This window comes from Artemia sp. Qi Xiang Cuo, chromosome 4 (assembly GCF_049724085.1).
Source record: "Artemia sp. Qi Xiang Cuo chromosome 4, ASM4972408v1, whole genome shotgun sequence".
NCBI lineage: Eukaryota > Metazoa > Arthropoda > Branchiopoda > Anostraca > Artemiidae > Artemia > Artemia sp. Qi Xiang Cuo.
In genome coordinates, this window is record NC_142797.1 from 70,352,172 (window position 1) to 70,377,460 (window position 25,289).

The window sequence follows — 25,289 nt, forward strand, 5'->3', positions numbered from 1 at the left end:
GGCGTTGTCATGGAACTTCAAAAAGGGTTCATTCGATTGTATATTTAAAGGGCTAGTGCCCTTTTTAATAGTCGAAAGTGATTGGAAAGTAACTAACACCCCTTCCACGCCCACCATTTCCCCAAACACATCAAATAAAGATTTTGGGATAGCCAATTTGTCCCACGACGCTCAAAGTTCAGGAAATTATACCTTTGAGCAGGACACCCCCCCCCACAGTCTTCAGGGCAAGGGTTATAAGTTAAGCCCTGGGGGCATCTAAGGTTTTTATTGAAATTTTTGTCGTAGAAACGTGAAAAACGGCTCATTCGATTTAAAATTTAAAGGGCTAGTACTATTTTTAATAGTCGAAAGTGATTTGAGGGCAACTAACCCCCTTCTGACGCCCACCTTTTCCCCAAACACATCCAATCAAAATTTTTAGATAGCCATTTTATTCAACGTAATTGAGAGTTTTGGAAATTAGGTCTTTAAGGATAACAGCCCCTCTCCTCACAGCCCTCAGGGCAAGGGTTGTAAGTTATGCCCTGGGGGCATATAAAGTTTTCATTGAAAGCGTTGTCATAGAAACTTCAAAATGGCTCATTCAACTGGAAATTGAAAGGGCTAGTGCCTTTTTTAATAGTTGAAAATGACTAGATAGCAACTAATGCCCCTTTCACGCCCGCCATTTTCTCAAACTCATCCAAGCCATGTTTTGAGATATTCATTTTGTTGAACGTACTAGAAAGTTCTAGAAATTAAGTTTTTTTGAATGATAACCCCCTCCGAACCCTTAGTGCAAGGGTTGTAATTTATACCCTGGGGGCATATAAAGTTTTCATTGAAAGCATTGTAATAGAAACTTCAAAAGGGCTCATTCAATTGGAAATTGAAAGGGCTAGTACCTTTTTTAATAGTTGAAAAGGATTGGATAGCGACTAACGCCCCTTTCACGCCCACCATTTCCCAAAACACATCCAATCAAAATTTTGAGATATCCATTTTGTTCAACATAGTTGAACGTTCTGTAAATTAGGTCTTTTAGGATGATAACCCCCTCAGAGCCCTCAGTGCAAGGGTTGTAAGTTATGCCCCGGGGGCATATAAGGTTTATATAGAAAGTTGTTGTATAAATCATAGGCAGCGCGATCGCGCTGCCCTAAGTAAAGAACGGGGACAGTCGAGAACGGAAACGGGTACTAAGTAAAGAGGGGGACACTCCCCCATAACCCTCTGGGCAAGGGTTTTAAGTTATGCCCTGGGGGCATATAAGAACGATGTTGGCACAATGTATTATTTATTAATTTTTTCCTTTTGAGCAGGGCACTTCGTATCGAAGAAGTTGTCGTAGAAACTCCGAAAAGGGCTCATTCAATTGGAAATTGGAATGGCTTGGGCCCTTTTTAATAGTCGAAAATGATTGGAAGGCGACTAAAACCCCTTCAACGCCCACCATTTCCCGGAACTCATCCAATCAAAATTTTTAGGTAACCATTTTGTTCAGCGTAGTTGATTTCCAAATAGAAATTGTGTTTTTGAGGAGGACAGTCCCTCACAGCCCAAAGGGCAAGGGTTGTAAGTTATGCCCTGGGGGCATATAAGGTTTTTTATAGAAGGTGTTGTCGTAGAAGCTTGAAAAAACGCTCATTCGATTGGAAATTCAAAGGGCTAGTGCCCTTATTAATAGTCGAAAGTTATTAGAGGGCAACTAACCCGCCTCTCACGCCCACCTTTTCCCCAGACACATCTAATCAAAACTTTGAGATAGCCATTTTATTCAACGTAGTTTTAACTGGAAATTAGGTTTTTGAGGATGACCCCCCCCCCCTACAGCCCTCAGCTCAAGGGTTGTAAATTATGTCCAGGGGGTATATAAGGTTTTATACAACGCGTTGTCGTAGAAACTTCAAAAAGGGCTCATTCGATTGAAAACTGAAATGGCTAGTGCCCTTTTTGATAGTCGAAAGTGATTGGAAAGCAACTAACACCCCTTCCACCCCCACCATTTGCCCAAACACGTCCGATAAAGATTTTGAGATAGCCATTTTGTTCCACACAGTTCAAAGTTCAGGAAATTATACCATTGAGCAGGACACTTCCCCCACAGTCTTCAGGGGTCCCGTGTCCCAGCCATTTAAACATTTGCCTCTCAAATACTTGGACTATCTGTCTTGGCTTTTCTCTGTCTACAATTGGCCATGTCTTGATGCAAGGTATGCCACCTACTTCAAAATACTTGAAAACTTTAATTCAAAATCAACGGACTCGGTCGAGGCCTTTTACCTCGTTTATAAGTTATGCCCTGGGGGCATAACTGCCCCCATATGCCCTGGGGGCATATGCTCATAAGGTTTTTATTGAAATCTTTGTCGTAGAAACTTGAAAAAGGGCTCATTCTATTGGAAATTCAAAGGGCTAGTGCCCTTTTTCATAGTCGAAAGTTAATTTAGGACAACTAACCCCCCTCTCACGCCCACCTTTTCCTCAAACACATCCAATCAATATTTTAGGTAGCCATTTTATTCAATGTAGTTGAAAGTTTCGGAAATTAGGTCTTTAAGGATGACAACCCCTCCCCCCCCCCCCCCCCACAGCCCTCATGGCAAGGGTTGTAAGTTATGTTCTGGGGGCATATAAGGTTTTTATTGAAAGCGTAAAAACTTCAAAAGGGCTCATTCAGTTAGAAATTGAAAGGGCTAGTGCCTTTTTTAGTAGTTGAAAGTGATTGGAGAGCGACTAACGCCCCTCTCACGCCCACCGTTTTCCCAAACACAATCAATCAAAATTTTGAGATAATCATTTTGTTCAACGTAGTTGAAATTTCTTGAAATTAGGTCTTTTAGGATGATAACCCCCTCAGAGCCCTCAGTGCAAGGGTTCTAAGTTATGCCCTGGGGGCATATAAAGTTTATATAGAAAGTTGTTATAGAAATTTCAAAAAGGGTTCATTTGATTGGAAATTGAAATTACCCTTTTAATAGTCGGAAGTGAGTGGAGAGTAGTTAATCCCCCTCTCACGCCCACCCTTTCCCCAAAAACAATCAATCGAAGTTTAGAGATAGTCATTTTTTTCTACGTAGTTGAAAGTTCTGGAAATTATGTATTTAAGGATAAAAAACCCCCCAGAGCGCCCAGCGCACATGCTTTAAATTATGCCCTGGGGGCATATAAAGTCTTCATAGATAGACTTATCATAGAACTTCAAGAGGGGCTCATTCAATTGGTAATTGAGAGGGCTAGTGCCCTTTGTAATAGTCCAAAGTGATTGGACGGTAACTAACTCCTCTCTCACGCCCACCATTCCCCCAAACACATTCAATCAAAATTTTCAGATAGTCATTTTGTTTAACGTAGTAGAAAGTTCTGGAAATTAGGTCTTTGAGAATGACACCCCCCCCCCCCAGCACTCAGGGCAAGGGTTGTAAGTTATGTCCCAGGGGCATATAAGATTTTTATGGAAAGTTTTGTCGTAGAAAATTCAAAGGGCTCAGTTGATTGGAAATTGAAAGGGCCATTTTTAATAGTTGAAAGTGATTGGAGGGCGACTACCGTCCCTCTCACGCCCACCATTTCCCCAAACACATCCAATCAAAATTTTGAGATAGCCATTTTGTTTAACGTAGTTGAAAGTTCTGGAAATTCGGTCTTAGAGGATGACAACCAATCTAACAAACCTTAGGGTAAGGGTTGTAATTTATGCCCTGGGGCATATAAGGTGTTTATAGAAAGCGTTGTTCATTCGATTCATTCGACAAAAGGGTTCATTCGATTGAAAATCGGGAGGCCTAGTGCCCTTTTTAATAGTCGAAAGTGATTGGAAGGCTTGATATTTTTATAATAAAGATCGATGTGTGTATAATGTATTATTTTTCGTTGTTGTTGCTGTTTAGACCAGGGCACTTCGTATCGAAGGAGTTGTCGTGGGAACTTCGAAAAGGGCTCATTCGATTGAAAATAGAAATGGCTGATGCCCTTTTTAATAGTCGAAGGTGATTGGAGGGCAACTAATCCTCCTTCCATTCCCGCCCTCCCGCGCCCACCCTTCCATTTGCCCATTATGTTTAAAATCTAAATGTTGCCTTAAGATTAAATCAAAATGCACTGTTTCAATGCTAATTCCCAAAAAGGCATCTCAGCGGTATCCCAAGAACGACTGAGAATATTATGTTCAAACTTTTGGGACTATTTCTGCTCTTAAAAATCAACCAAACCAAAATAGCGCAATTGTTTCCAAGCTATGAAAGAAAATAAAAAGATTTTTTGTGAATGGTATCAAGTTTTCCATTTCAGGTCAACTAGAGGAGGTATGAAACTAAATTAAACAGTACTATTTGTGTCGAGATTTTTGAAAGGGTGTATGTTGTTAAAAACTGCTGAAAATTTTTCTCCAGCATTCAAATAGCAGGGCAAACTATAAAGTCTTAGAAAACGAAAAGATTTAAAGTATTATTTTCTTTTTCCCTGAAAAGACTATGCCAATATAAAACGAACAGAAATTAATTAAAAAAAACTTTTTCCACAAAATCAGTTTTTCAAGGAAAAGTAAAGAACTCCATTAAACAAAAAATGAGCAAAAATTAAATCAAATAATGTACGAAGCGTGGAACTACCGCGAATCAGCATCGATAAATAAATGAAACCCAAAACGAACAGAAATTACAATAAATAACCGAGTCAAACTCGAAACGAGCAGAAATTAACATAAGTTGTGCTCAAAACCCCTATGTCTTCCCAAGGCCAAAACATAATTTGCACTTTACTGAAAAAATACAAATGAATGTGCATTGTCAGTTTAATATACGTACACTGATATTTAGTAATCAGAATGCTAATATTATTAGATTTATTAAATTTATAAAAGTAAAAACATTTATATTTTTTAGTTATATTTTATTATTTTTATTATTTTTTTATATTTTTAGTTATATTTTTACAACTCCTTCGATACGAAATGCCCTGGTCTAAACAACAACAACAAAAAATCGTACATTATACCCACATCAATCTTTACTATAAAAATTTCAAGCCTTCCAATCACATTCGACTATTAAAAAGGGCACTAGGCTTTTCGATTTCCAATCGAATGAGCCCTTTTTGATTTTCCACGATAATACTTTCTATAAGACCCATGTTTGCCCCAGGGCATAAATTTCCTCCCTTACTCTATAAGCTGTGAGGGTGGTTGTAATCCTCTAAGACATAATTTCCAGAACTTTAACTTACGTTAAACAAAATGGCTATCTCAAAATTTTGATTGGATGTGTTTGGGAAAGTGGTGGGCGTGAGAGGGGAGTTATTCGCTCTCCCAACACTTTCAACTATTAAAAAAGGCACTAGCCCTTTCAATTGCCAATCAAATGAGCCCTTTTGAAGTTTCTAGGACAACGCTTTCAATAAAAACCTTATATGGCCTCAGGGCATAACCTACACCCCTTGCCCTGATGGCTAGGGGGGGGGTTGTCATGCTCAAAGACCTAATTTCTAGAACTTTCTGCTACGTAGAACACAATGGCTATCTGAAAATTTTCATTGGATGTGTTTGGGGGAATGGTGCGCGTGAGAGGGTGGCTAGTTACCCTCCAATCACTTTCGACTATTAAAAAGGGCACTAGCCCTCCCAATTTCCAATTGAATGAGCCCCTTTTGAAGTTTTTACGACAACTCTATCTATTAAAACTTATATGCCCCCAGGGCATAACTTAAAACCTTTGCCCTGGAGACTCTGGGGGGTTTGACATCATTAAATACATAATTTCCAGAACTTTCAACTACGTTGAACAAAATGGCTATCTCTAAACTTTGATTGAATGTGTTTGGGGAAATGGTGGGTGTGAAAGGGGGGTCAATTACTCTCCACTCACTTTCGACTATTAAAAAGGGCAATTTCAATTTCCAAACAAATGAGCCCTTTTTGAAATTTTTACAACAACTTTTTATATCAACCTTATTGGCCCCCCAGGGTATAACTTACAACCCTTCCACTGAGGGTTCTAAAGGGGTTATCATCCTAAAATACCTAATTTCCAGAAATTTCGACTACGTTGAACAAAATTGATAACTCAAAATTTTGATTGAATGTTTTTGGGGAAATGGTGGGCATGAGAGGGGGGTTAGTTGCCCTTCAATCGCTTTCGACTATTAAAAGGGCACTAGCCCTTTCATTTTCAATTGAATTAGCCCTTTTTGACGTTTTCACAACATCGGTTTCTATAAAAACCTTACATGCTCCCCGGGCATAACGTACCACACTGGCCCTGAGGGTTGGGGAGGGGGATTAGTTGTTAACCTTAAGGACCTAATTTTCAAAACTTTCAATAATGTTGAGAAAAAAGGCTATCCCAAAATTTTGTTTGGATGGTTTTCGGGAAATCGTGGGCGTGAGAGGGGGTTTAGTTGTCCTCAAATCACTTTCGACTATTAAAAAGGTTACTAGCCCTTTGAATTTCCAATCGAATGAGCCCTTTTTCAAGTTTCTATGACAAATCTTTCAGTAAAAACCGTTTATACCCCCAGGACATAAATTATAACTCTTGTCCTGAAAACTGTGGGGGAGTGTCCTGCTTAAAGATATAATTTTCTTGAACTTTAAACTGCGTGGGACAAAATTGCTATCTCAAAATTTTGATTGGATATGTTTGGGGAAATGGTGGGCGTGGAAGGGGTTTTAGTTGCCTTCCAATAACTTTGGACTGTTAAAAAGGGCACTAGCCATTTCAATGTCCAATCGAATGAGCCCTTTTTGAAGTGTCTACGACAACGAGTTATATAAAAAACTTATATGCCCCCAGGGCATAACTTACAACCCTTGCTCTGAGGGCTGTGGGGGAGTTTCCTCCTCAAAAACATAATTTCTATCTGGAAATCAACAACCCTGAACAAAATGGCTATCTAAAAATTTTGATTGGATGTGTTTGGGGAAAAGGTGGGCGAGAGAGGGGGGTTAGTTACCATCAAATCACTTTCGACTATTAAAAGGGCACTAGACCTTTGAATTTTCAATCGAATGAGGCCTTTTTCAAGTTTCTACGACAAAGATTTCAATGAAAAACTTATATGCCCCTAGGCCATAACTTATAACCCTTGCCCTAAAAACCGGGGGGGGGAGTGTTCTGTCAAAGGTATAATCTCCTGAATTATACAAAATGGAACAAAATTTCCCGTGGAACAAAATGGCTATCTCAAAATTTTGATTGGATGTGTTTGAGGAAATGGTGGGCGTGGAAGGGGTGTTATTTGCCTTCCAATTACTTTCGACTATTAAAAAGGCACTAGCCATTTCAATTTCTAATCGAATGAGCCCTTTTTGAAGTTTCCTCAACAATGCATTCTATAAGAACCTTATAAGCCCCCTGGACAAAACTTACAACCCTTGTACTGAGGGCTGTGAGGGGGTTGTCATCCTCAAAGACCTAATTTACAAAACCAAAAAATACATTGAATAAAATGGCTATCTCAAAATTTTGATTGGATGTGTTTGGGGAAAAGGAGGCCGTTTGAGGGGGGTTTGTTGCCCTCTAATCACTTTCGACTATTAAAAAGGGCACTAGCCCTTTGAATTTCCAATCGAATGAGCCTTTTTTGAAGTTTCTACAACAACGCCTTCTATAAAAACCTTTTATACCCCCAGGGCATAACATTCAACCCTTGCCCTGAAGGCTGTGGGGGAGTGTCCTCCTCAAAGACATAATTTCTATCTGGAAATCAACTACGCTGAACAAAATGGCTATCTCACAATTTTGATTGGATGTGTTTCGGGAAATGGTGGGCGTGGTAGGGGTGTTAGTTGCCTTCCAATCACTTTCTATATTCAAAAGGGCGCACGTCACTTAAATTTCCAATTGAATGAGCCCTTTTCGAAGTTTCTACGACAATTTTTTCGATACGAAGTACCCTACTTTAAAGGAAAAAAAAAATAATAAATAATACATTGTGCCAACATCGTTCTTATATGCACTCAGGGCATAACTTAAAACCCTTGCCCTGAGGGATGTGGGGGAGTGTCCTCCTCAAAAACATATTTTCTATCTGGAAATCAACCACGCTGAACAAAATGGCAAAATTTTGCCTCAAAATTTTGATTGGGTTTTTGGGGGGGGGGGAATGATGGTCGGGGGGGGGGGGGCTAGTTGCCCTCCAATCACTTTCGACTACTAAAAAGGGCACTAGCCCTTTGAATTTCCAATTGAATGAACCTTTTTTGAAGTTTCGACGACAACGCCTTCTATAAAAACCTTATATGCCCTTGTTTTCCGCCCCGTGGGCTTGTTTTAGCCTTCAGGGGCGGGCTGAGTTTCGGAGTGGGCGTGGGGGCGGTGGGGCGGGAAAATGGGCTTTTTTTTAAAAAAAATGGGCTTATTTTGGGCTTATTTTGACTGAAAGTTTGGAACCAAACAAAAATTCCAAAATCACGGTGGCTCAGCCGTGGTTATGCACCAAAAAGACAAGAGCCCTCCTTTAGCGCGTAGAACGCTTTCTATTCTGAAAACGCTTCGCCATTTGGAATTTATTTCTGCATGGCTGAGATGGCTCTGTGTTAGGAGTCTTACAAGTTACATGGAGTTTTATTGCTGCTCAGATTAAGGCAAGACTTGAATTTTATGCAGATCTATCCTTTTTCTTATATATTTGACAGATCTGGACCAATCGTTTTGTGGCCTAGGCTTAGTCTATAATTGGGACTGTTGCGAAAAAATCATGTCAAGAAAACAACTTATACTTCGTAATATGCAGATTTCCCTACTTGTAATGGTATATACCTAGAGAAGGAAACATGTTAAGAAAACAATTCATACTTGATAATTAATATACAGAAATAAGGATTGCTGATATCTTGCTTGTAGCCCTGCTATAAATTACCCCCAGGCCATCCCCCTTTATTTGTAAATACATGGCTGAAATTCATCCATTGTACTAATAAATTTAATCAACCATGACAAAGCAAAACAAGAAAAACAACTTTCCGATGGGAGGCAGAATGCATTGGAAATATATAATTTGGGTTATATATTTGCACATTAGGGGAAGGAGTTAGGGATAAAGTATAGCTGAGATAAATGCAACATGTGTTATCTACAATTATTCTGCATATTATGAATTGTTTTCTTAACATGTTTCCTTCTGTACATGTCCTTCTCTAGACTTGTAATTAACACTTTTTAACTGAAAGTTTTTTATACTTTATCTCCCCCCCCCCTAATGTGTAAATATACATGGGTGCCCATAGGCTTAATTATAGGAGGGGCTTACATGGTCAAATTGGCACTTCCAGTGCTGTATATTTAAAATCTCAAGACAAAATATCTTAGGCAGCACAATAGTGCTGCCTAAGTAAAGAACAATGTGGGCACAATATATTGTTTAGGTTTTTAGACCAGGGTACTTCATATAGAAAGAAATGTCATAGGAACTTCAAAAAGAGCTCATGGAGGGCAACCAGCTCCCCCTCCCCCACGTCAATCACTTCTCCATACACATCCCGTCAAAATTTTGAGATAGGCATTTTGTTCAACGTAGTTTAAAGGTCCATAAATTATTACTTTGAGAATGCCCCCCCCCCCCACGAACCTCAGAGCAATAGTCCAAAGAGAATATAACAACATCCTCAGTAATCAAATACAAGAAATATTTAGGCAGACATTGAACTAAATCAAAACAAGAAATGAGCATGTGGACTTTCAAAAAGGTGACAAAGCAATATCTCATTAACAACTTATATTAATAAGTTAGATCTTTAAGAGTACATTGTGGGGGATTTTGAACTAGCCAGAAGGCACTATGGGTATACTTTTAGTACTACAACTATAGTTACTGTAACTAATGATGCTAAGAGTACTAAGGGGAAGGTGCCCCCCCCTTGTTCCCCCTTATGGGCGCCCATGCAAATATATAGTCCAAATTATATATGTTAAAATTCTAGACAAGCTATTTGTTGCTATCTTGGGAAGGGGTTAGGTTACAAAAATGAAGCTTCCTGGGATTGGTTTACAGACTTTTTTTTTTAGTTTTTATATGTGCGTATTATTTCATCTTGGGATTACGAAGGCTTTTGTATTGACCCCGTTCTCACGATTTTTTTTTTTTTTTTTTTTTTTTTTTTAGGCCTTAATTTAATCATAAAGTTATCTTTAAATATTGTGCTGCAACTGCTTTTCAATACTGATATTTGAAGTCGAAGAAGCTGACCAAACAACTGATCTAGTCGATCTAGATAATATCCTAGCCTTCTTTGAGCCTTAAATCTCTTAGTGCCTTATGGATCTAAGTGCCTTTCTGTTTTGTTTTTGTTTTTTATCTGTACTTATTTTTTTCATTTTGGGATTACGAAGGCTTTTGTATTAACCCCGTTCTTACGTTTTTTTGAGGCCTTACTTTAATCATAAGTTATCTTTAAATATTGTATTGCAACTTCTTTTCAATAGTGATATTCATAAGGCCTGTGATGTCGAGTTGCTCGACGTTTGAGCCTACAAAGCGTATGCAGCTTTTCAAAAGTGATATTTATAAGGCTTGTGAAGTCGAAAAAACTGACCAAACAACTGATCTAGTCGATCTAGATGATATCCTAGCCTCCTTTGAGTCTTAAATCTCTTAGTGCCTTATGGATCTAAGTGCCTTTCTTCTTTTTTTTTTTCTTTTTTTTTTTTTTTTTTTTTTTTTTTTTTTTTTTTTTAGTTGTCTGTATTATTTTATCTTGGGATTACGAAGGCTTTTGTATTAACCCAGTTCTCACGTTTCTTTTTTAGGCCATACTATAATCGTAAAGTTATCTTTAAATATTGTGTTGCAACTGCTTTTCAATAGTTATATTTATAGGGCTTGTGGAGTCGAAGAAACTGACCAAACAACCGATCTAGTCGATCTAGATAATATCCTAGCCTCCTTTGAGTCTTAAATCTCTTAGTGCCTTATGGAACTAAGTGCCTTTCTTTTTTCTTTTTTTTTATCTGTCCACATTATTTCATATTGGGATTACGAAGGCTTTTGTATTAACCCCGTTCTCACGTTTTTTTTTTTTTTTTTTTTTTTGAGGCCTGACTTTAATCATAAACTTATCTTTAAATATTGTGTTGCAACTGCTTTTCAGTAGTGATATTTGAAGTCGAAGAAACTGACCAAACAATTGATCTAGTCGATCTAGATAATATCCTAGCCTCCTCTGAGTCTTAAATCTTTTAGTGCTTTATGGATCTAAGTGCCTTTCTTTTTTGTTTTTGTTTTTATCTGTGCGTATTATTTCATATCCGGACTACAAAGCTTCTGTATTAACCCCGTACTGACGATTTTTTTTTTTTGAGGTCCGACTCTAATCATAAAGTTATCTTTAAATATTGTGTTGCAGCTGTACCAAATAAGGTGTACCAAAATTTTTTATGCGATAATAAACCAAGGATATTGTATGTCTTTGGCTTGTGGTTGTTACTAGCGTATTCATTGGAATAAGTCATATTAAATTCTAGAAGTTAATAAAAAGAGTACACAGCTGTTTAACCATTATGACGCATAAAACTGCAGCTAAAAACAGATGAATTTTGGCGAATCACATAAATCGTTGTTCTTCCGTGAAAGTGGAGCAGGATGAACAAAGGGTAAGCAAGCAAGGTAAAAGTAGAATTAGATAAGGGACAACACTTTTTCTGACTCTAGCACGAAAGAACTATTTTAGCACTATTTCATCATGTGTAGCACTGTAGCACGTGCTTCAATTTGTAGCACTTTCGTAGTACAATTTTTTAATTTTGTCATTGACGAAATGATGAGGATTTTGAAAAAGGTTAAGGAATAAACAAAAAGTTTAGACCGTATTTTCCCGTATTTGTTTTGAGAGATTTGTGCGAAGTTTGATTTAACTAGGACCACCTTTTTTTGCCGTGTTTGTTTCGAAAGATTGGTGCTAAATTTGAAATAACCGGTCAAAAAAACTGATCAAGAACTAATCCAACTACATTTATGGGGCCATGCGCGTGTCGCGGCGCAAGCCGCGACAAGCGCAAATTTTTTTTTTTGACTTTAGCACCGAAAATTGTTGTGAAACACACAAATTTGGGCAATTTTAGAACTTTATGAACTGACCATGATGGCAGTCTTGGTTTTCAAAGGCTCGGGCGTATTTTCGCTTGTTTTTCAAAGGCTGGGGCTTCTTTTGTGTTTGATTTTCTGGCAACCCTGTATATGCCCCCAGGGCATAACTTACAACCCTTGCCCTGAAGGCTGGAGGGGATTGTCCTCCTTAAAAACACAATTTCTCCCTGGAAATCAACTACGCTGAACAAAATGGCTGTCCCAAAAATTTTGATTAGATGTGTTTCGGGAAATGGTGGGCGTAGAAGGGGTGTCAGTCGCCTTCCATTCACTTTGGACCATCGAAAAGGGCACAAGCCACTCCATTTTCCAATTGAATGAGTCATTTTCAAAGTTTCTACGACAACTTCTTCGATACGAAGTGCCCTGCCCTAAAGGAAAAAAAAATAAATAATACATTGTGCCAACATTGTTCTTATATGCCCTCAGGGTATAACTGAAGACCCTTGCCCCGAGGGTTGTGGGGGAGTTTCCTTCCCAAAAATATATTTTCTACGTGAAAATAAACTACGCTGAACACAAGGGGTGTCTAAAATTTTTGATGGGATGTATTGGGGGAAAGGATGGGTGTGGGGGGGGGACTAGGTGCCCTTCAATCACTGTTGACTATGAAAAAGGGCACTAGCCTTTTGAATTTACAATCGAACGAGCCTTTTTTGAAGTTTCTACCACAACGCTTTCTATAAAAACCTTATTTACCCCCAGAGCATAACTTACCACCCGTGCCATTAGGACTTTGGGGGAGTATCCTATTCAAAAACATAATTTCTATGAGGAAATCAACTACGTTGAACAAAATTATTATTTCAAAATCTCGATCGGATGTGTTTTGGAAAACGGTGGGCGTGAAAGGGGTGTTAGTTGCCTTCCAATCACTTTCGACTGCTAAAAAGGGCACTCGCCAATCCAATTTCCAGTTGAATAAGCCCTTTTCGAAGTTTCTACGACAACTTCTTCGTTACGAAGTGCCTTACTCTAAAGAAAAATAATAATAAATGAAACATTGTGCCAAAATCGTTCTTATATGCCCTCAGGGCATAACTTAAAACTCTTGCCCCAAGGGGTGTGGTGGACTGTCCTCCTCAAAAACAAATTTTTTTTCTTAAAATCAACTGTGCTGAACAAAATAGTTATCTCAAAAATGTTAGTTGATGTGTTTGGGGAAATGATTGACGGGGGGAGGCTTGCTGCCCATCCAGGGCTTTCGACAGATAAAAAGGGCAATAGCCCTTAGAATTTCCAATCGAATGGGCCTTTTTTGAAGTTTCTACGACAACTCCTTCTATAAAAACCTTATATGCCCCAGGGCATAACTTACAACCCTTGCCCTGAAGGCTGTTTGGGAATGTCCTCCTCAAAAACATAATTTCTATCTGTAAATCAACTACGCTGAACAAAATGGCTACGGTAAAAATTTTGATTGGATGTGTTTGGGGGAATGATGGGCATGGGGGGGGGCAGTTGCCCTCCAATCACTTTCGAATATTATAATTGGCACTAGCCACTTCAATTTCCAAACCAATGAGCCCTTTTCGAAGTTTCTACGACAACTCCTTCGATACGAAGTGCCCGGGTATGGAGAAAAAAAACAAAACAATGCATTGTGCCAACATCGTTCTTTACTTAGGCAGCGCTATTGCTCTGCCTATGATTGAGACGACGAAATAAAAGTACGTGGCTGAAAAAGAAATTGAAACTTAGCTTTTAAGTTTGTCCTTTTTTAAAGAATATTGAAACTAATTATTTTGAGAAAAACTATCAGCCAAAAAGATTTGTTTCAGTGTTGTAACCATCATGCTGTTTATTGAGTTTGAACTATTTATATAAATCTCTGTGTAAAGCAGAAAATAGTGACTTTTATCTAATTTTGAAAGCTGTTGCGCTAGATGAAGGAAACTTTCAAGAATGGATCTATTGTCATAACTAGGAGATATGAAGGTGTCTTCTAACTAGCTCTTACCCCAGACTCTTCCCTACCTTTAGGGCTCGAAAGGTTTTGTGTTTAATGACTTTGAACCTACGCCTTTGAAATCTGAAAAAAAAAAGTATACATTGCTTAAAGTCTACTTTATCTTTCGCTCTGGGCCTTGACAAGGATTTGGCTAGGCACCAGGATTTGATGTTTGGTGTTCAATCCTTACAAGAGCAAAATGAATATAAGTTGAAATTAAAAATATCCAATTTTGACTTTCAATGAATGAAAGTCGAAATTGAAAATATTTAATACATATTTCGAACCCTATTTTGATTATAAATCCATTCCTGAAAAATTCATCCATCCAGTAGAAAATTTGCTGGATTTAGTCCATTTTTTCTACCCCTCGACTTTACTCATTCAAATTTAAAGATAATTTTTGAAGTTTAGGAGCACGGAAATCGAGCTGGAAAACCAGGATATACTTAGCCACAAGGAAAGCAAGTGAAATGATAATGCGTATCTGCTAGCAATTTAATAGAGCAGATATCCTAGAGTTAGATCCTCCATTGAGGCAGAATGTTGAAATGCCTTGAGGCATAGAGCGAAGGCCCATTCTCAGATGTAATGTTCTGCATTCTAGTCTAGGGGCTATTGCCACCTCAGGGCTGGATATTCCCTTAAAATGATGCTTTATAGTTGGGGGCTGCATCAACCTCCTCTCTGCTGACACTGCCATCAATCCGATGAAAATGATCAGCATATTTTGTTTGAGTGATCATCTTCTGCAGGTGATTCATAAACTTCAATTTCATTGAAGTTGAGTGTATTGAATTTGTCTAGCCCAGCGCCCTTATGTTAAGAGAAAGCCGCTCTTTTCTGCTTTTCCATATTCTGTTATATTAATCCAATATTTTTTATTTATTTTGCTGCTGCAGAGATGCGTGCATGTAAGTATAATATGTCCTTATTTTATTAATTTGTATTATTAATATACCTTGAAAGGCACACCAAAGTGGTGAAAGCATGTGTGCACCTAGGTGAATTATGTCTAACAAATATCTTATGTTCCTCTCAAATATCTGTTCCCAATCCTCGTATTTAAGACATTCCTCTATGTTGCCTTGAATTCTTTCTCCTGATCTTTCTGTCTAACAAAGGTCTCTTCTTGACCTTACTCTGTAAGAAATATCTCCTTTCGAATAATACCACCTGATCCTCCTGTTTAATCCTAATTTTTCAAACCGATTCTCCTGTCTAATAAATGCCTCTTCTTGATTCTCTTTTCGAAGAAATGTCTCTTATGGAATCCTCCTCGTCCCTTTTTCAAACCAATGTCTCCTCTTCAGGTCAATTGTGCCTTCCTGGTCCTTTGTCCTAAAAAGAAAAGTGCCTCTTCCTAATCCTTTTGTCGAGCAGATATCTCTCCCTGATGCTCCCGTCTTGTCTTGTCCTCAAGTGCCTCCTCCTGAACCCGCTGCTTAACACTCGTATCTTCAACTGCTTCCATCTGAGCCTTCTGTCTACTAGTTCTAAATTAAGGGCTCAACCTAGGGAAAAACCATTGTTACTTCAATCACCTCCTGTCTTCCATTACCTTTTCATGATCCTCCTGTCTACTAGTTATAAATTAAGGGCTCAACCAAGGGAAAAACCAATGTTACTTCAATCACCTCCTGTCTTCCATTACCTTTTCCTGATCCTCCTGTCTACTAGTTATAAATTAAGGGCTCAACCAAGGGAAAAACCATTGTTACTTCAATCACCTCCTGTCCCCCATTATCTTTTCCTGATCCTCCTGTCTAAATAATCGCCCTTCCTTTTCTAAAATGCCTGCTTTAAGTACTTTCTTAACAAATGTGTCATTACCTATCTAATATTTATATGCTACATACAATTGCTAATTCCTTACTTGTTTGGGATTCTGGTGTTAAAACTATTCAAGTTTTTTCTAGATTGTTTTGTCTTCTTCTTTCTTCTTGTCTCTTGTCCCGTCTCATAGCAATATGTCTATATTTATAGTAGGAACGTACTCTAAAGAAAAGAGGTTGAACTAAAGAACTTGGGCTAGGGCTTATTCAACCACAAACGAAAAATACCGTACAATTTTGAGGGTCAAATCTAACCAGAGGTCAACCTACCACCCTATATGCTGCTTCACCCCTGAATGATATATGCTGCCTCATACCATATCTTTACTCGAAAGCCACTTTAATCGAAATTTTTTGAAGGCTCATAAAACTGACCTCCAGGGATGTGATGATAATTGTGTTCCTAGGGTAATGGCCCTGATTTTTACAAATAACAAATATAGAACAGAGGGTTCATATATACATTTAAATAGAAAGGTGAACATGTTACACTTTGTTGAAAGTAGTCATATAGGGTTTTCAGTGTACATGACTCAGGGAGGTGTTACTACCATGCCTCATACACTACACACCCCCACCCCATATCTCTTCTTCTTTTTTACAAAAAATGGTATCTAAGTAAGTGAGGCTGTTTAGCTTATCAAACAGTTCCTGTAAGTAAGGAGCGACCCGGCTCAATAGTAACCAAAACTCCAAAAAACGGAATTTTGATACCAGTAGATACATCAAAAGATTCGGATTTGTATGCTGATTTCAAATATATAAGTTTCATCAAGTTTAGTCTTACCCATCAAAAGTTAAGAGCCTGAGAAAAAATTGCCATATTTTTGAAAAAAGGGGGAAACACCCCCTAAAAGTGATAGAATTTTAATGAAAATCAAACCATCCGATTCAGCGTATCAGAAATCCTACTGTAGAGGTTTCATGCTCCTATCTGCAAAAATGTGGAATTTGGTATTTTTTGCCAGAAGAAAGATCACGGAACCATATTTATTTGTTTGTTTGTTTTTCCAGGGGCGATCGTGTCGATCCAGTGGTCCTAGGATATCGTGAGAGGGTTCATTCGAACGAAAATTAAGAGTTCTAGTGCTCTTTTTAAGTGACAAAAAAAAATGGACGGCAACTAGGCCCCCTCCCACGCTCATTTTTTTACCAAAGTCACCCAATCAAAATTTTAAGATAGCCATTTTGTTCAGCATAGTCGAAAAATGTAATAACTATGTCTTTGAGGTTGACTTAATCCCCCACAGTCCCCGGGGGGAGGGCTGCAAGTTATGAACTTTGCCCGTTGTTTACATAGAGTAGGGGAGGGGGCTACGGGGAAGGATCTGTCCATGAAGGAAGTTTTCATGGGGGAAGGGAAATTTCTATGAAGGGGGCGCCGGATTTCCAAGCATTATTTAAAAAACGATCAGAAATTAAATAAAAAAAACAAGTTTTTTTTAACTGAACGTAAGGAGCAACATTAAAACTTAAACGAACAAAAATTATTACGTATATGAGTGGGTTTGCCCCCAAGTCAATACCTCGCTCTTTGCGCTAAAGTTTTTTTTTAGCACTTTCAAAAGAGCTTTTACAACTCCTTTTTTTAGAGTTTCAGGATTCATTATTAAAGAATTGGGACAAAATTCGAAATTAAGCGTAACGAGCGAGGTATTGACTAGGGGGCGAACCCCCTCATATACGTAATAATTTCTGTTCGTTGTAAGTTTTAATGTTGCTCCTTACTTCCAGTTGAAAAGACTTGTTTTGTTTTTTTTATTTAATTGATTACAGATCGAGACCTAATTGCACAGAACAGACACTTCAAAAATATTGGGTTTGTCACGCTTTTTTGAAATCAGAGGTACGCAAGTAATAAAGATAAAGCCCCCAAAAGCACATATTAAGATCGTAGTACGAATTTTCCTAAATCACAAAACATGAAGTACACATTTCCAAATGGTGCTCAAGTTTCGTCATTAAAATATAAGTAATATAAAAAGAAAAAACCAAAATCAAAGCCCGTTGGTAACAGCTCTGATTCTGATATTGCAATATAGAATTCGAAATTATTTGTAAAAATGGTTAATTTGTTAGCTTGTTGTCGTAAGTCGAGAGTTATTCTAAGAATTTCGGTTTTTGTAATTGCTTGGCCCAAAAGGATATGGAGGGCCCTTGGACCCCTAGCCCGTGTGTTATAATCTCATTCTGTCCCCATATCGCTTATCTAGACATATCTCACCTCTCTGGACTCGTGTTCCTTTAGGGGATTATTTGAGGAGTTGGTCCAAGATGAAAATACCCTAAGCACGCATCTCACAGATGGCATTCGATTTCCACCGCAATTGGTATTTCTGTTACTTTTAAAACAGATTTGATATTATTGTTTGAATATTGTTGTCAGCAGTTTATTTACATTAATCAAGTCCACATATTTTACAATTAATTTCTGATTCTTACAAAACTTGATATTTAAGAATTTAGGATATTGCTGATTACAAATCGCTAATATTGTAACATAGAAGCTCAATGTCGTAATATATTAAGTATGGTACTTAAGAATTTCTGGTATTATTAGTTATTTGAGGCTCATACTGCAAATACTGAAACCCAAACTTATTATGTGGCTACTTTTAACTTGCTTCTACTCTCAATTAACATTGACTGCTATCATAAATAAAACTTATTGACTGTTAAGCTGTAGGATATATTTATGAAGGGGAAGGTCCGACACCTGACATTTGATAAGGATGGGGAAGTTTGCCCCTAGTTCCCAAATTTTTTTTTTGTTTTTGTTGTTTTTTCGGTGGGGGGATGAAGTGATGAGCCCTTATAACTTGATGTTTAGTTCGGTGAGCTCACCCATAAAAATAATTATAGCAAAAGAACTTATTAGCTGATAATATTATTCTGAATGTAGAAATTGGCTCATATACGATACGAGACCTAATGCAAAAAAAGATTAAAATCAGTGATGAAGCCAAACTTAGCTGGAATATAAATTATCATAAAAAAGGGTCGCTTCTCAAAACATCCAACAGGATAGAACTTTATGAAAATGTGTATTTTTTAACTTAAAAATTTAATGCTGCTCAAACTTCCAGTAATTCTTTTCTCAGTATCCGCATATTTGCAACACTTAATTTGCTTTTTATCTAATATGTCATAAATTTTCCCCAGGATTTCTTTCTTTAAATAATTTCTTAGACCACACTGTTTTTCCATTTACAAGAGAGTCCACACCCGGAAGCCTTTATCAACGTAAAAAAAAGAAAAATAAAATTGTTAATCATTTAAAGAAAAAGACAAAGAACAACACAAAACAACAGAAAAAAAAAGACAATACAAATAAACAAAACTCACATCTTAACAAAACTTTCAAAGTAGGGCAACACCATAATCACAGAAAACACACCCAAAACTCTAGATAATGTTCCTGTATAAAATCGGATTAGCAAATGGGATCTATAAAAAATAAATACTATTTTTATTTGAAAAAAAACGGGTCACCACCCCTGATTCAATTGACAGGTTAAAACCCTTGAACTATTTAGTTCAGTTTCTTTCTTTTAAATCAGTTCCTTTCAATAAAATATTCTTCGGTCAAATTTGATTTGTTTCTTTAGTTTTCAGTAAAGCACGAGACTCTAGTCCTTTGTGGGGTTTGAGAGGTAGCTGTACCGTGCTTAATTATGGTAGCAACTTTCTCAACATAAAACATTTGGTTTTTTGTTTTCCAAAATCTAATTATAATAAGAATTCATTTAATTTCGCTGTTCTAGTGTGACCTTCATTTGGTGTTTGTTCTCGTTCTTTTTAATCCATTCGTTTCAAATTTGTAAATAAACAATTGGCGTAACAAAACTTTCAATCTAGTCTATCATTTAGATATCAGCTAAGTGCTAATCTTGAAGTCAGTTTTTCCCAGACATTTTTTCATCGCGGCTGCGTACGAGGTTTTCCTTCTGTCGCGATCCAACTTGTGAAGAAAACATCTATTTACAAAATAAAATTATTCATTTCAGACACAATTCTCCAGTCAGTGCAGAAAAAATAAGCAATGAGCATTGACGCCTTTGGGGAAAAGGGTTAAATGTCAGAAAATATTTAAGCCGGAAAATGGGCGGGGAGCATTCTATGAGAATCCCAACACCTAGCAATGTTTGCGGCATAAGACTTGGGCGCGAGCGACGAAGATATATTTAAGAAAACAAGTAAACATGTTGTTGTCACTATTCCAAGTGTCCAACCGATTAAAAAAAAGATTATAATTTTTTTTTTTGAAACCCGGACGAACTGGTGCCGGGTTGCGATCCACACTTTGGGAAACGCTGCTCTAGGTAATTGATTATGTTAGTGTAAATCGAAGTTGGCAGGATCAATACATGATACTAGGGTATATAGGAGTGTTGTTATTGATATTAAAAGTAAAGATTACCATCTAGTAGTGTCTAGGGTTAAGTTAAAGCAGAAATTTCGGAAGGGTAACTACTTCCCTGGGAAGTTGTGATGTTGGTAGACTCCAAGATGAAAAATTTGAGAGAAGTTTTCCAGGAACTGTTGAATACTAAACTAGAGAGTTCCAAATTTGACCATGTAGAAGATGGGTGGAATAATTTTAGGAAAACAGTTTGTTAAGTTGCTGATGGTGTCTTAGAGAATAAAGTTAGGAACGCAGCTAGAAATATTAGTGAAAAACCTTTATGTTGAAGGGGCGTAGAAGAGAGTAGAAGTGTTGAAGAGAGTAGAAGGGGCTTGTACAAGAATTATCTGAGTAATAGATCAAATGAAAATAAAGGGAATGTAAAGAAAGTGGAGAAAGCACTAAAATATGAACTAAGGAGGTGTGAAATGGAGGCCATGGATAAAATAGGCAAAGATCTGGAAAATAAAGCTAGAAGGCATAATAGTAAAATATTGTACTGGCATGTTAATAAATTGAGAGAGAGGGAAAAACACAGACCAATCTTGTGTTTGGTGGTCCTAGTGCGCTGATCGATATATCTACGAAGCCGTTTTTGGTTTCCAGGTATATTCCAACACATTATGAATAGATAATTTTCTGTCTAACCTATTGGCTCTAACCTTCAAACTCATTAAGTTAACTAGGGAGCACGGGTCACGTGATATTTTTAATTCTATACATGTCCAAATCCTGATTACGATGGATGATTTAAGCTCTTTTATTACACAAGTATATGGTGTGTTGATCATGCGTCTACTAAAAAAATTTATCAATAAAAAAAAATTGAAAATCATATTATAACTAATAAACATTCTCCACTTTGTTCCTCTCCGTTCCTTTTCATATTGAAAATTAAGAAAAAAAATTATGTTATAATCATATTATTATTTTTACTTATTCAAGAAACTATCTCTCTTGCAAGTTTTGTTGATGAGAAGGTCAAGACAAATGTATGATCTCGAAAAACTTTTAAACTTTTTTTTTCAAAACCAACATTAGCTGAAGGCATGGTTTTAGAAAAGACATGATTTTAGTTTTTTATTCTAAGATTCCATTTATTATTTCACATATGATATTAGGATGGGGAAATATCTCTTAGACAATATTATGCGTACTTGTCCGGTCAAGACAAGAGACATAAGACACCTCTTGGAACTATATTAATGTCAGTGTGGTAAAATAAAAATTGCGATAAAAAATTCTGAGAATTTGCCAAGGTAGAGCGCCCTTACATTTGTAGGAAGGATCTTGTTCCTCTACTTCACCCATAAATAAAAAAAAATATCTTTACACCAAGCACAAGCTAAAAAAGAAATTTCGAGTTTTTTTTAAAAGGTTGACTTACTGATCGTACGCGAATCGGTCGAAAAAGAAAAATAAGTAAATAAAAAACAAAGGTTTCTAAAATTGTGAAAATTATTCAAATATGAATTTTAAAGCGTCTATAAGTTGATTTTACAACATCTTGCCAAACAATTCAAAACAGACAATTAGATATATCAAAACGCCAAATCTTTCTGTAGTATTTAGGATACATTTTTTTTTTTACAAAAGGCCTCTTGTGTATGCTCCCCAGATGACTACATCTATTTACTGTTAATTTTTAATCCTATATTTACATTTTAGGGCTGCTGAAAAAGAGCTTGTGGCTGATGTAAATGGGGAGGTGAACCCGGGTCAGCAATGGGAAAAAATTGCCAAACTCTGCGACTTCAATCCAAAGGCCTCTCGCAATTCCAAGGACATTGCACGTATGAGAAGTATCATTTTGCAGCTTAAACAAAGTCCTCCAGTGAAAAACTTATTATGAATCTATTTATTTCATTCCCTAATCGACTACCAAACCTATTTATGCCTAGAAGTAACTCACAAGATCACTGTTACATTTCCCTTGTCCTCTTTCAAAGGGATTTTTCATTTAGCAGTTGTGTGTGTGGTGTAAGATAAGCTTAGATTTGAAGTTTTGTTTTTCTAAGGAGTCACTTCTGATGTTCGCAACTCAATGAGTTTTTGTGTCAGGATAGATGTATGTGTATTTTTGCTTCTGTTTTTCCCTCTCTTTTTGCTGTTCGAGTTTCACCTGCATAATTTTGTTTGTTATAAGTAATGAATTTATTTGCATTCCGTGTAGTGGTCAAAAGTGAGGAATAATAAATATATAGTTTAAAAAAAAACCTTGTTGTTGCCTATTACTTAGAAGGGAGATGATTGCTCCCTTCAAATTTTGAATTTCTACCTGGTGCAAAAAAAGGTTATGACAGAGCCGTATTCGCTTATTACTTAGAAGGGAGATGTTTTCTTCCTTCAAACTTTGAATTTCTACATAGAAATTTGAAATTTCTACCTGGTGCAAAAAAAAAGGCTTTGACAGAGCCGTATTCGCTTGATTCGTCAAAAGCTATTTTTGTGTAGGAAATGAAAATGCCAATGTTTATAGGCTGCTTTAGTTTTATCGGTACAATAAGCTAGTTATAACCAATGTAGTATCTAGTCATAAAATGCCTTTAACTACTCTTTTGAGGTAGGACGTCTGGCCTTGTTGATTATGTTACTGTAAATCGAAGACTGGCAGGATCGATACAAGATACTTGGGTATATAGGAGTGCTGTTATTGATTTAAAAAGTAGATATGACCATCTAGTAGTGCTTTTTTATTCGTAAGTACGTTGCGGCAGGTACTTTTAAGCTAAAAAAATTTGCTGGAGTCAATTTAAAGCTATAATTGAGCAAGGGTAGCTACCCTCTGGGTATATCTAACGTTGATGAGCTTCATTCTGAGGATTTGAGAAGAACTTTCTAGGAACAGTTGAATATGAAACTCGGGAGTTTTTATTTGACAATGTAGAAGAAGAATCGGATCATTTTAGGAAAATATTTTGCAAAGTAGCAGATGGTGCCTTAGGGAGGAAAGCTAGAAACATGCCTAGGAATGTTAGCGCAAACGCTCTAAACTTTGAAAAAGAGACAAGGTATTTGTAGAAGTTTCTGATTGATAGATCATACGGGAATGAGAGGGAAGTAGGAATGTATGAAAGAACGAATTAAGGATATGTGAAAGTGTTAAGGAATTGAGAGGAAGTAGTCACTCTGGACTTGTCCCAGCTAAAGATAGGAACTCAATTTGTGATAAGGTAATTGTTGAAGAAGGATGGACGGATCATTTTGAGAATGAGTCCATTTGTGCTAACACTACAGGGAAAAATACAATTGGACAATGTAGAAGTGAAAAAGGATTTATTTTGCGAGGATGGGCTAGGCTGAGTACCAAAGGGATTAAAAAATAGTACTATTTTTTGCGCTCAGGTGCTGACAGTGTAGTAAATGAATTATTGAAATATAGTGGCTTCGAAGTTAAGGATAACTACTAAAGATTATTAATATGATTTTAAAAAAAAGGGAAGTACCTTGTGGTCTTAGTAAAAGAAATTTAACGAAACCTCTTTATAAGAAAGGTGACCAGGCGGAGTGGGTGTTAATTACAGAGGCATTAGCTTGATTTCTGTAGGAAGGAAATGATTTAACATGATGATACGTTTTAGATTAAGAGATGCTGCAGATAAAGTTTTAAGAGAAGAAAAATAGGGTTTTAGGAAGGGGAGAGGATGCAGCGACAAAATTTTCACTCTTAAGTTAATAATCAAGGGTTGTTTTTTAATGAACCCCTGGAAAAAACATAAACAGGCATCCATGATCTTTCTTCATGCAAAAAATAAACTTTTCCACATTTTTGCTAATAGGACCTGATAGAGTACCTGAGGGCTCCCTGATATTGTGAATTTGGTGGTTTTATGTTCATTAAACTTCTTTGACTTTTCGTGGTTGTTTCCTCCCTTTTTTCGAGAATCAGGCAAACTTTCTCAGGCTCGTAGCCTTTGATCGGTAACATTAAACTAAATGAGTTTTGTATATCTGGAATCAGCATAGAAACAATCTTCTTGATCGATAGATTATTAACAAAATTTCTTTTTTAGAGTTTTGGTTACTATTAAGCGAGTCGCTCATAACTTACAGTTCGTTACCACGAACTGTTTGATACCAGAAAAGTACATTAAAGTGTTAAGTGGTATGTACAATACTAATATTGTTATGACTAAGATTGAATGCGAGGTTAGCACTTGCTTTGTTGTTGAATCAATTGTTAAGACTTAGTCGCTTAGATTAGGAATAGATGAGGGCGTAGAGGTAATCAAGTGGATAGCTTTGCTTACGCTGGTAATATCGTTGTTAAATATGTTAGAGGCATCGAAGATTTTAAAAGTATAATAGCCAAGGCAAAAAGCGATTTTTTTTAGAGCTGAAAAAGGCTTGAAAGAATTAAAATTACAGTAGTAGAAGCCATGGCAATGACAGTGTTAACTATGGTTATGAAACATTGGCACTTGGAAGGCTGAGGAAGATTTAAAGAAAAAATCCAGAGTAAGTTTCAAAGGATAGTCCTTGCCGCTATTTTGACTAATCGTATATAAACAAAAAGCTATCCGAGAAACGTCTATGACTATAACGAAAGTAGTCAAGATAGTTTAGCCAGAGTGATAGATCACTCTTCCAAAGTTGAGAGCCAAAAATTGTGCTTTTTGGACATCCATATAGGGTCAAACAAAAACCGAGTCGTCCCTGAATGGGAAAGGAAATTAGAACCTCTTGGGGTATGGTAAAGAGTGAAGCATTGAAAAGACTGGAGTGAAGAAGAGCAAGCTTTACTGTGCTGGCCTCAGGTGACTTGAGGCTGCAGTGAGTTACTACTAGTAGTAATAAACTATTGTTTGGGTACATTAACAATAAACGTGATACAACATACTTTTTTAGTGAGTCATTTGTATCTTTCGATAATTTTCAATTTCTTAGTCCTGGCGTCTCATTGTAGCGTCGAGTCAACATAGCTAGACATGTTTGTCCTCCAACCCTCTCTGTACAGAGCTTCACTCCCTTCAAGGAAGCTCCTACTTTTCTTAATGTTTGTCTTATGGCCGATGAGCTTTCCTCCTTATACGGCAAG

General features: G+C 37.1%; 1 protein-coding gene across 4 annotated transcripts in view; it reads left to right on the plus strand.

The window, feature by feature from the left end:
• The window catches only part of Clc (clathrin light chain), a 49,208-nt gene extending 26,998 nt beyond the window's left edge, over positions 1 to 22,210 (plus strand). For 3 of the 4 annotated variants that reach the window (XM_089088510.1, XM_089088513.1, XM_089088511.1), the window contains 2 exons: positions 14,914 to 14,925; positions 21,920 to 22,210. In XM_089088510.1, coding sequence (XP_088944636.1) covers positions 14,914 to 14,925; positions 21,920 to 22,103 — 196 coding nt within the window. In that variant the 3' untranslated portion in view covers positions 22,104 to 22,210. The remainder of the gene's footprint in view (positions 1 to 14,913; positions 14,926 to 21,919) is intronic. The other variant, XM_089088512.1, reaches the window with a different exon arrangement.
• Positions 22,211 to 25,289: the final 3,079 nt, after the last annotated feature.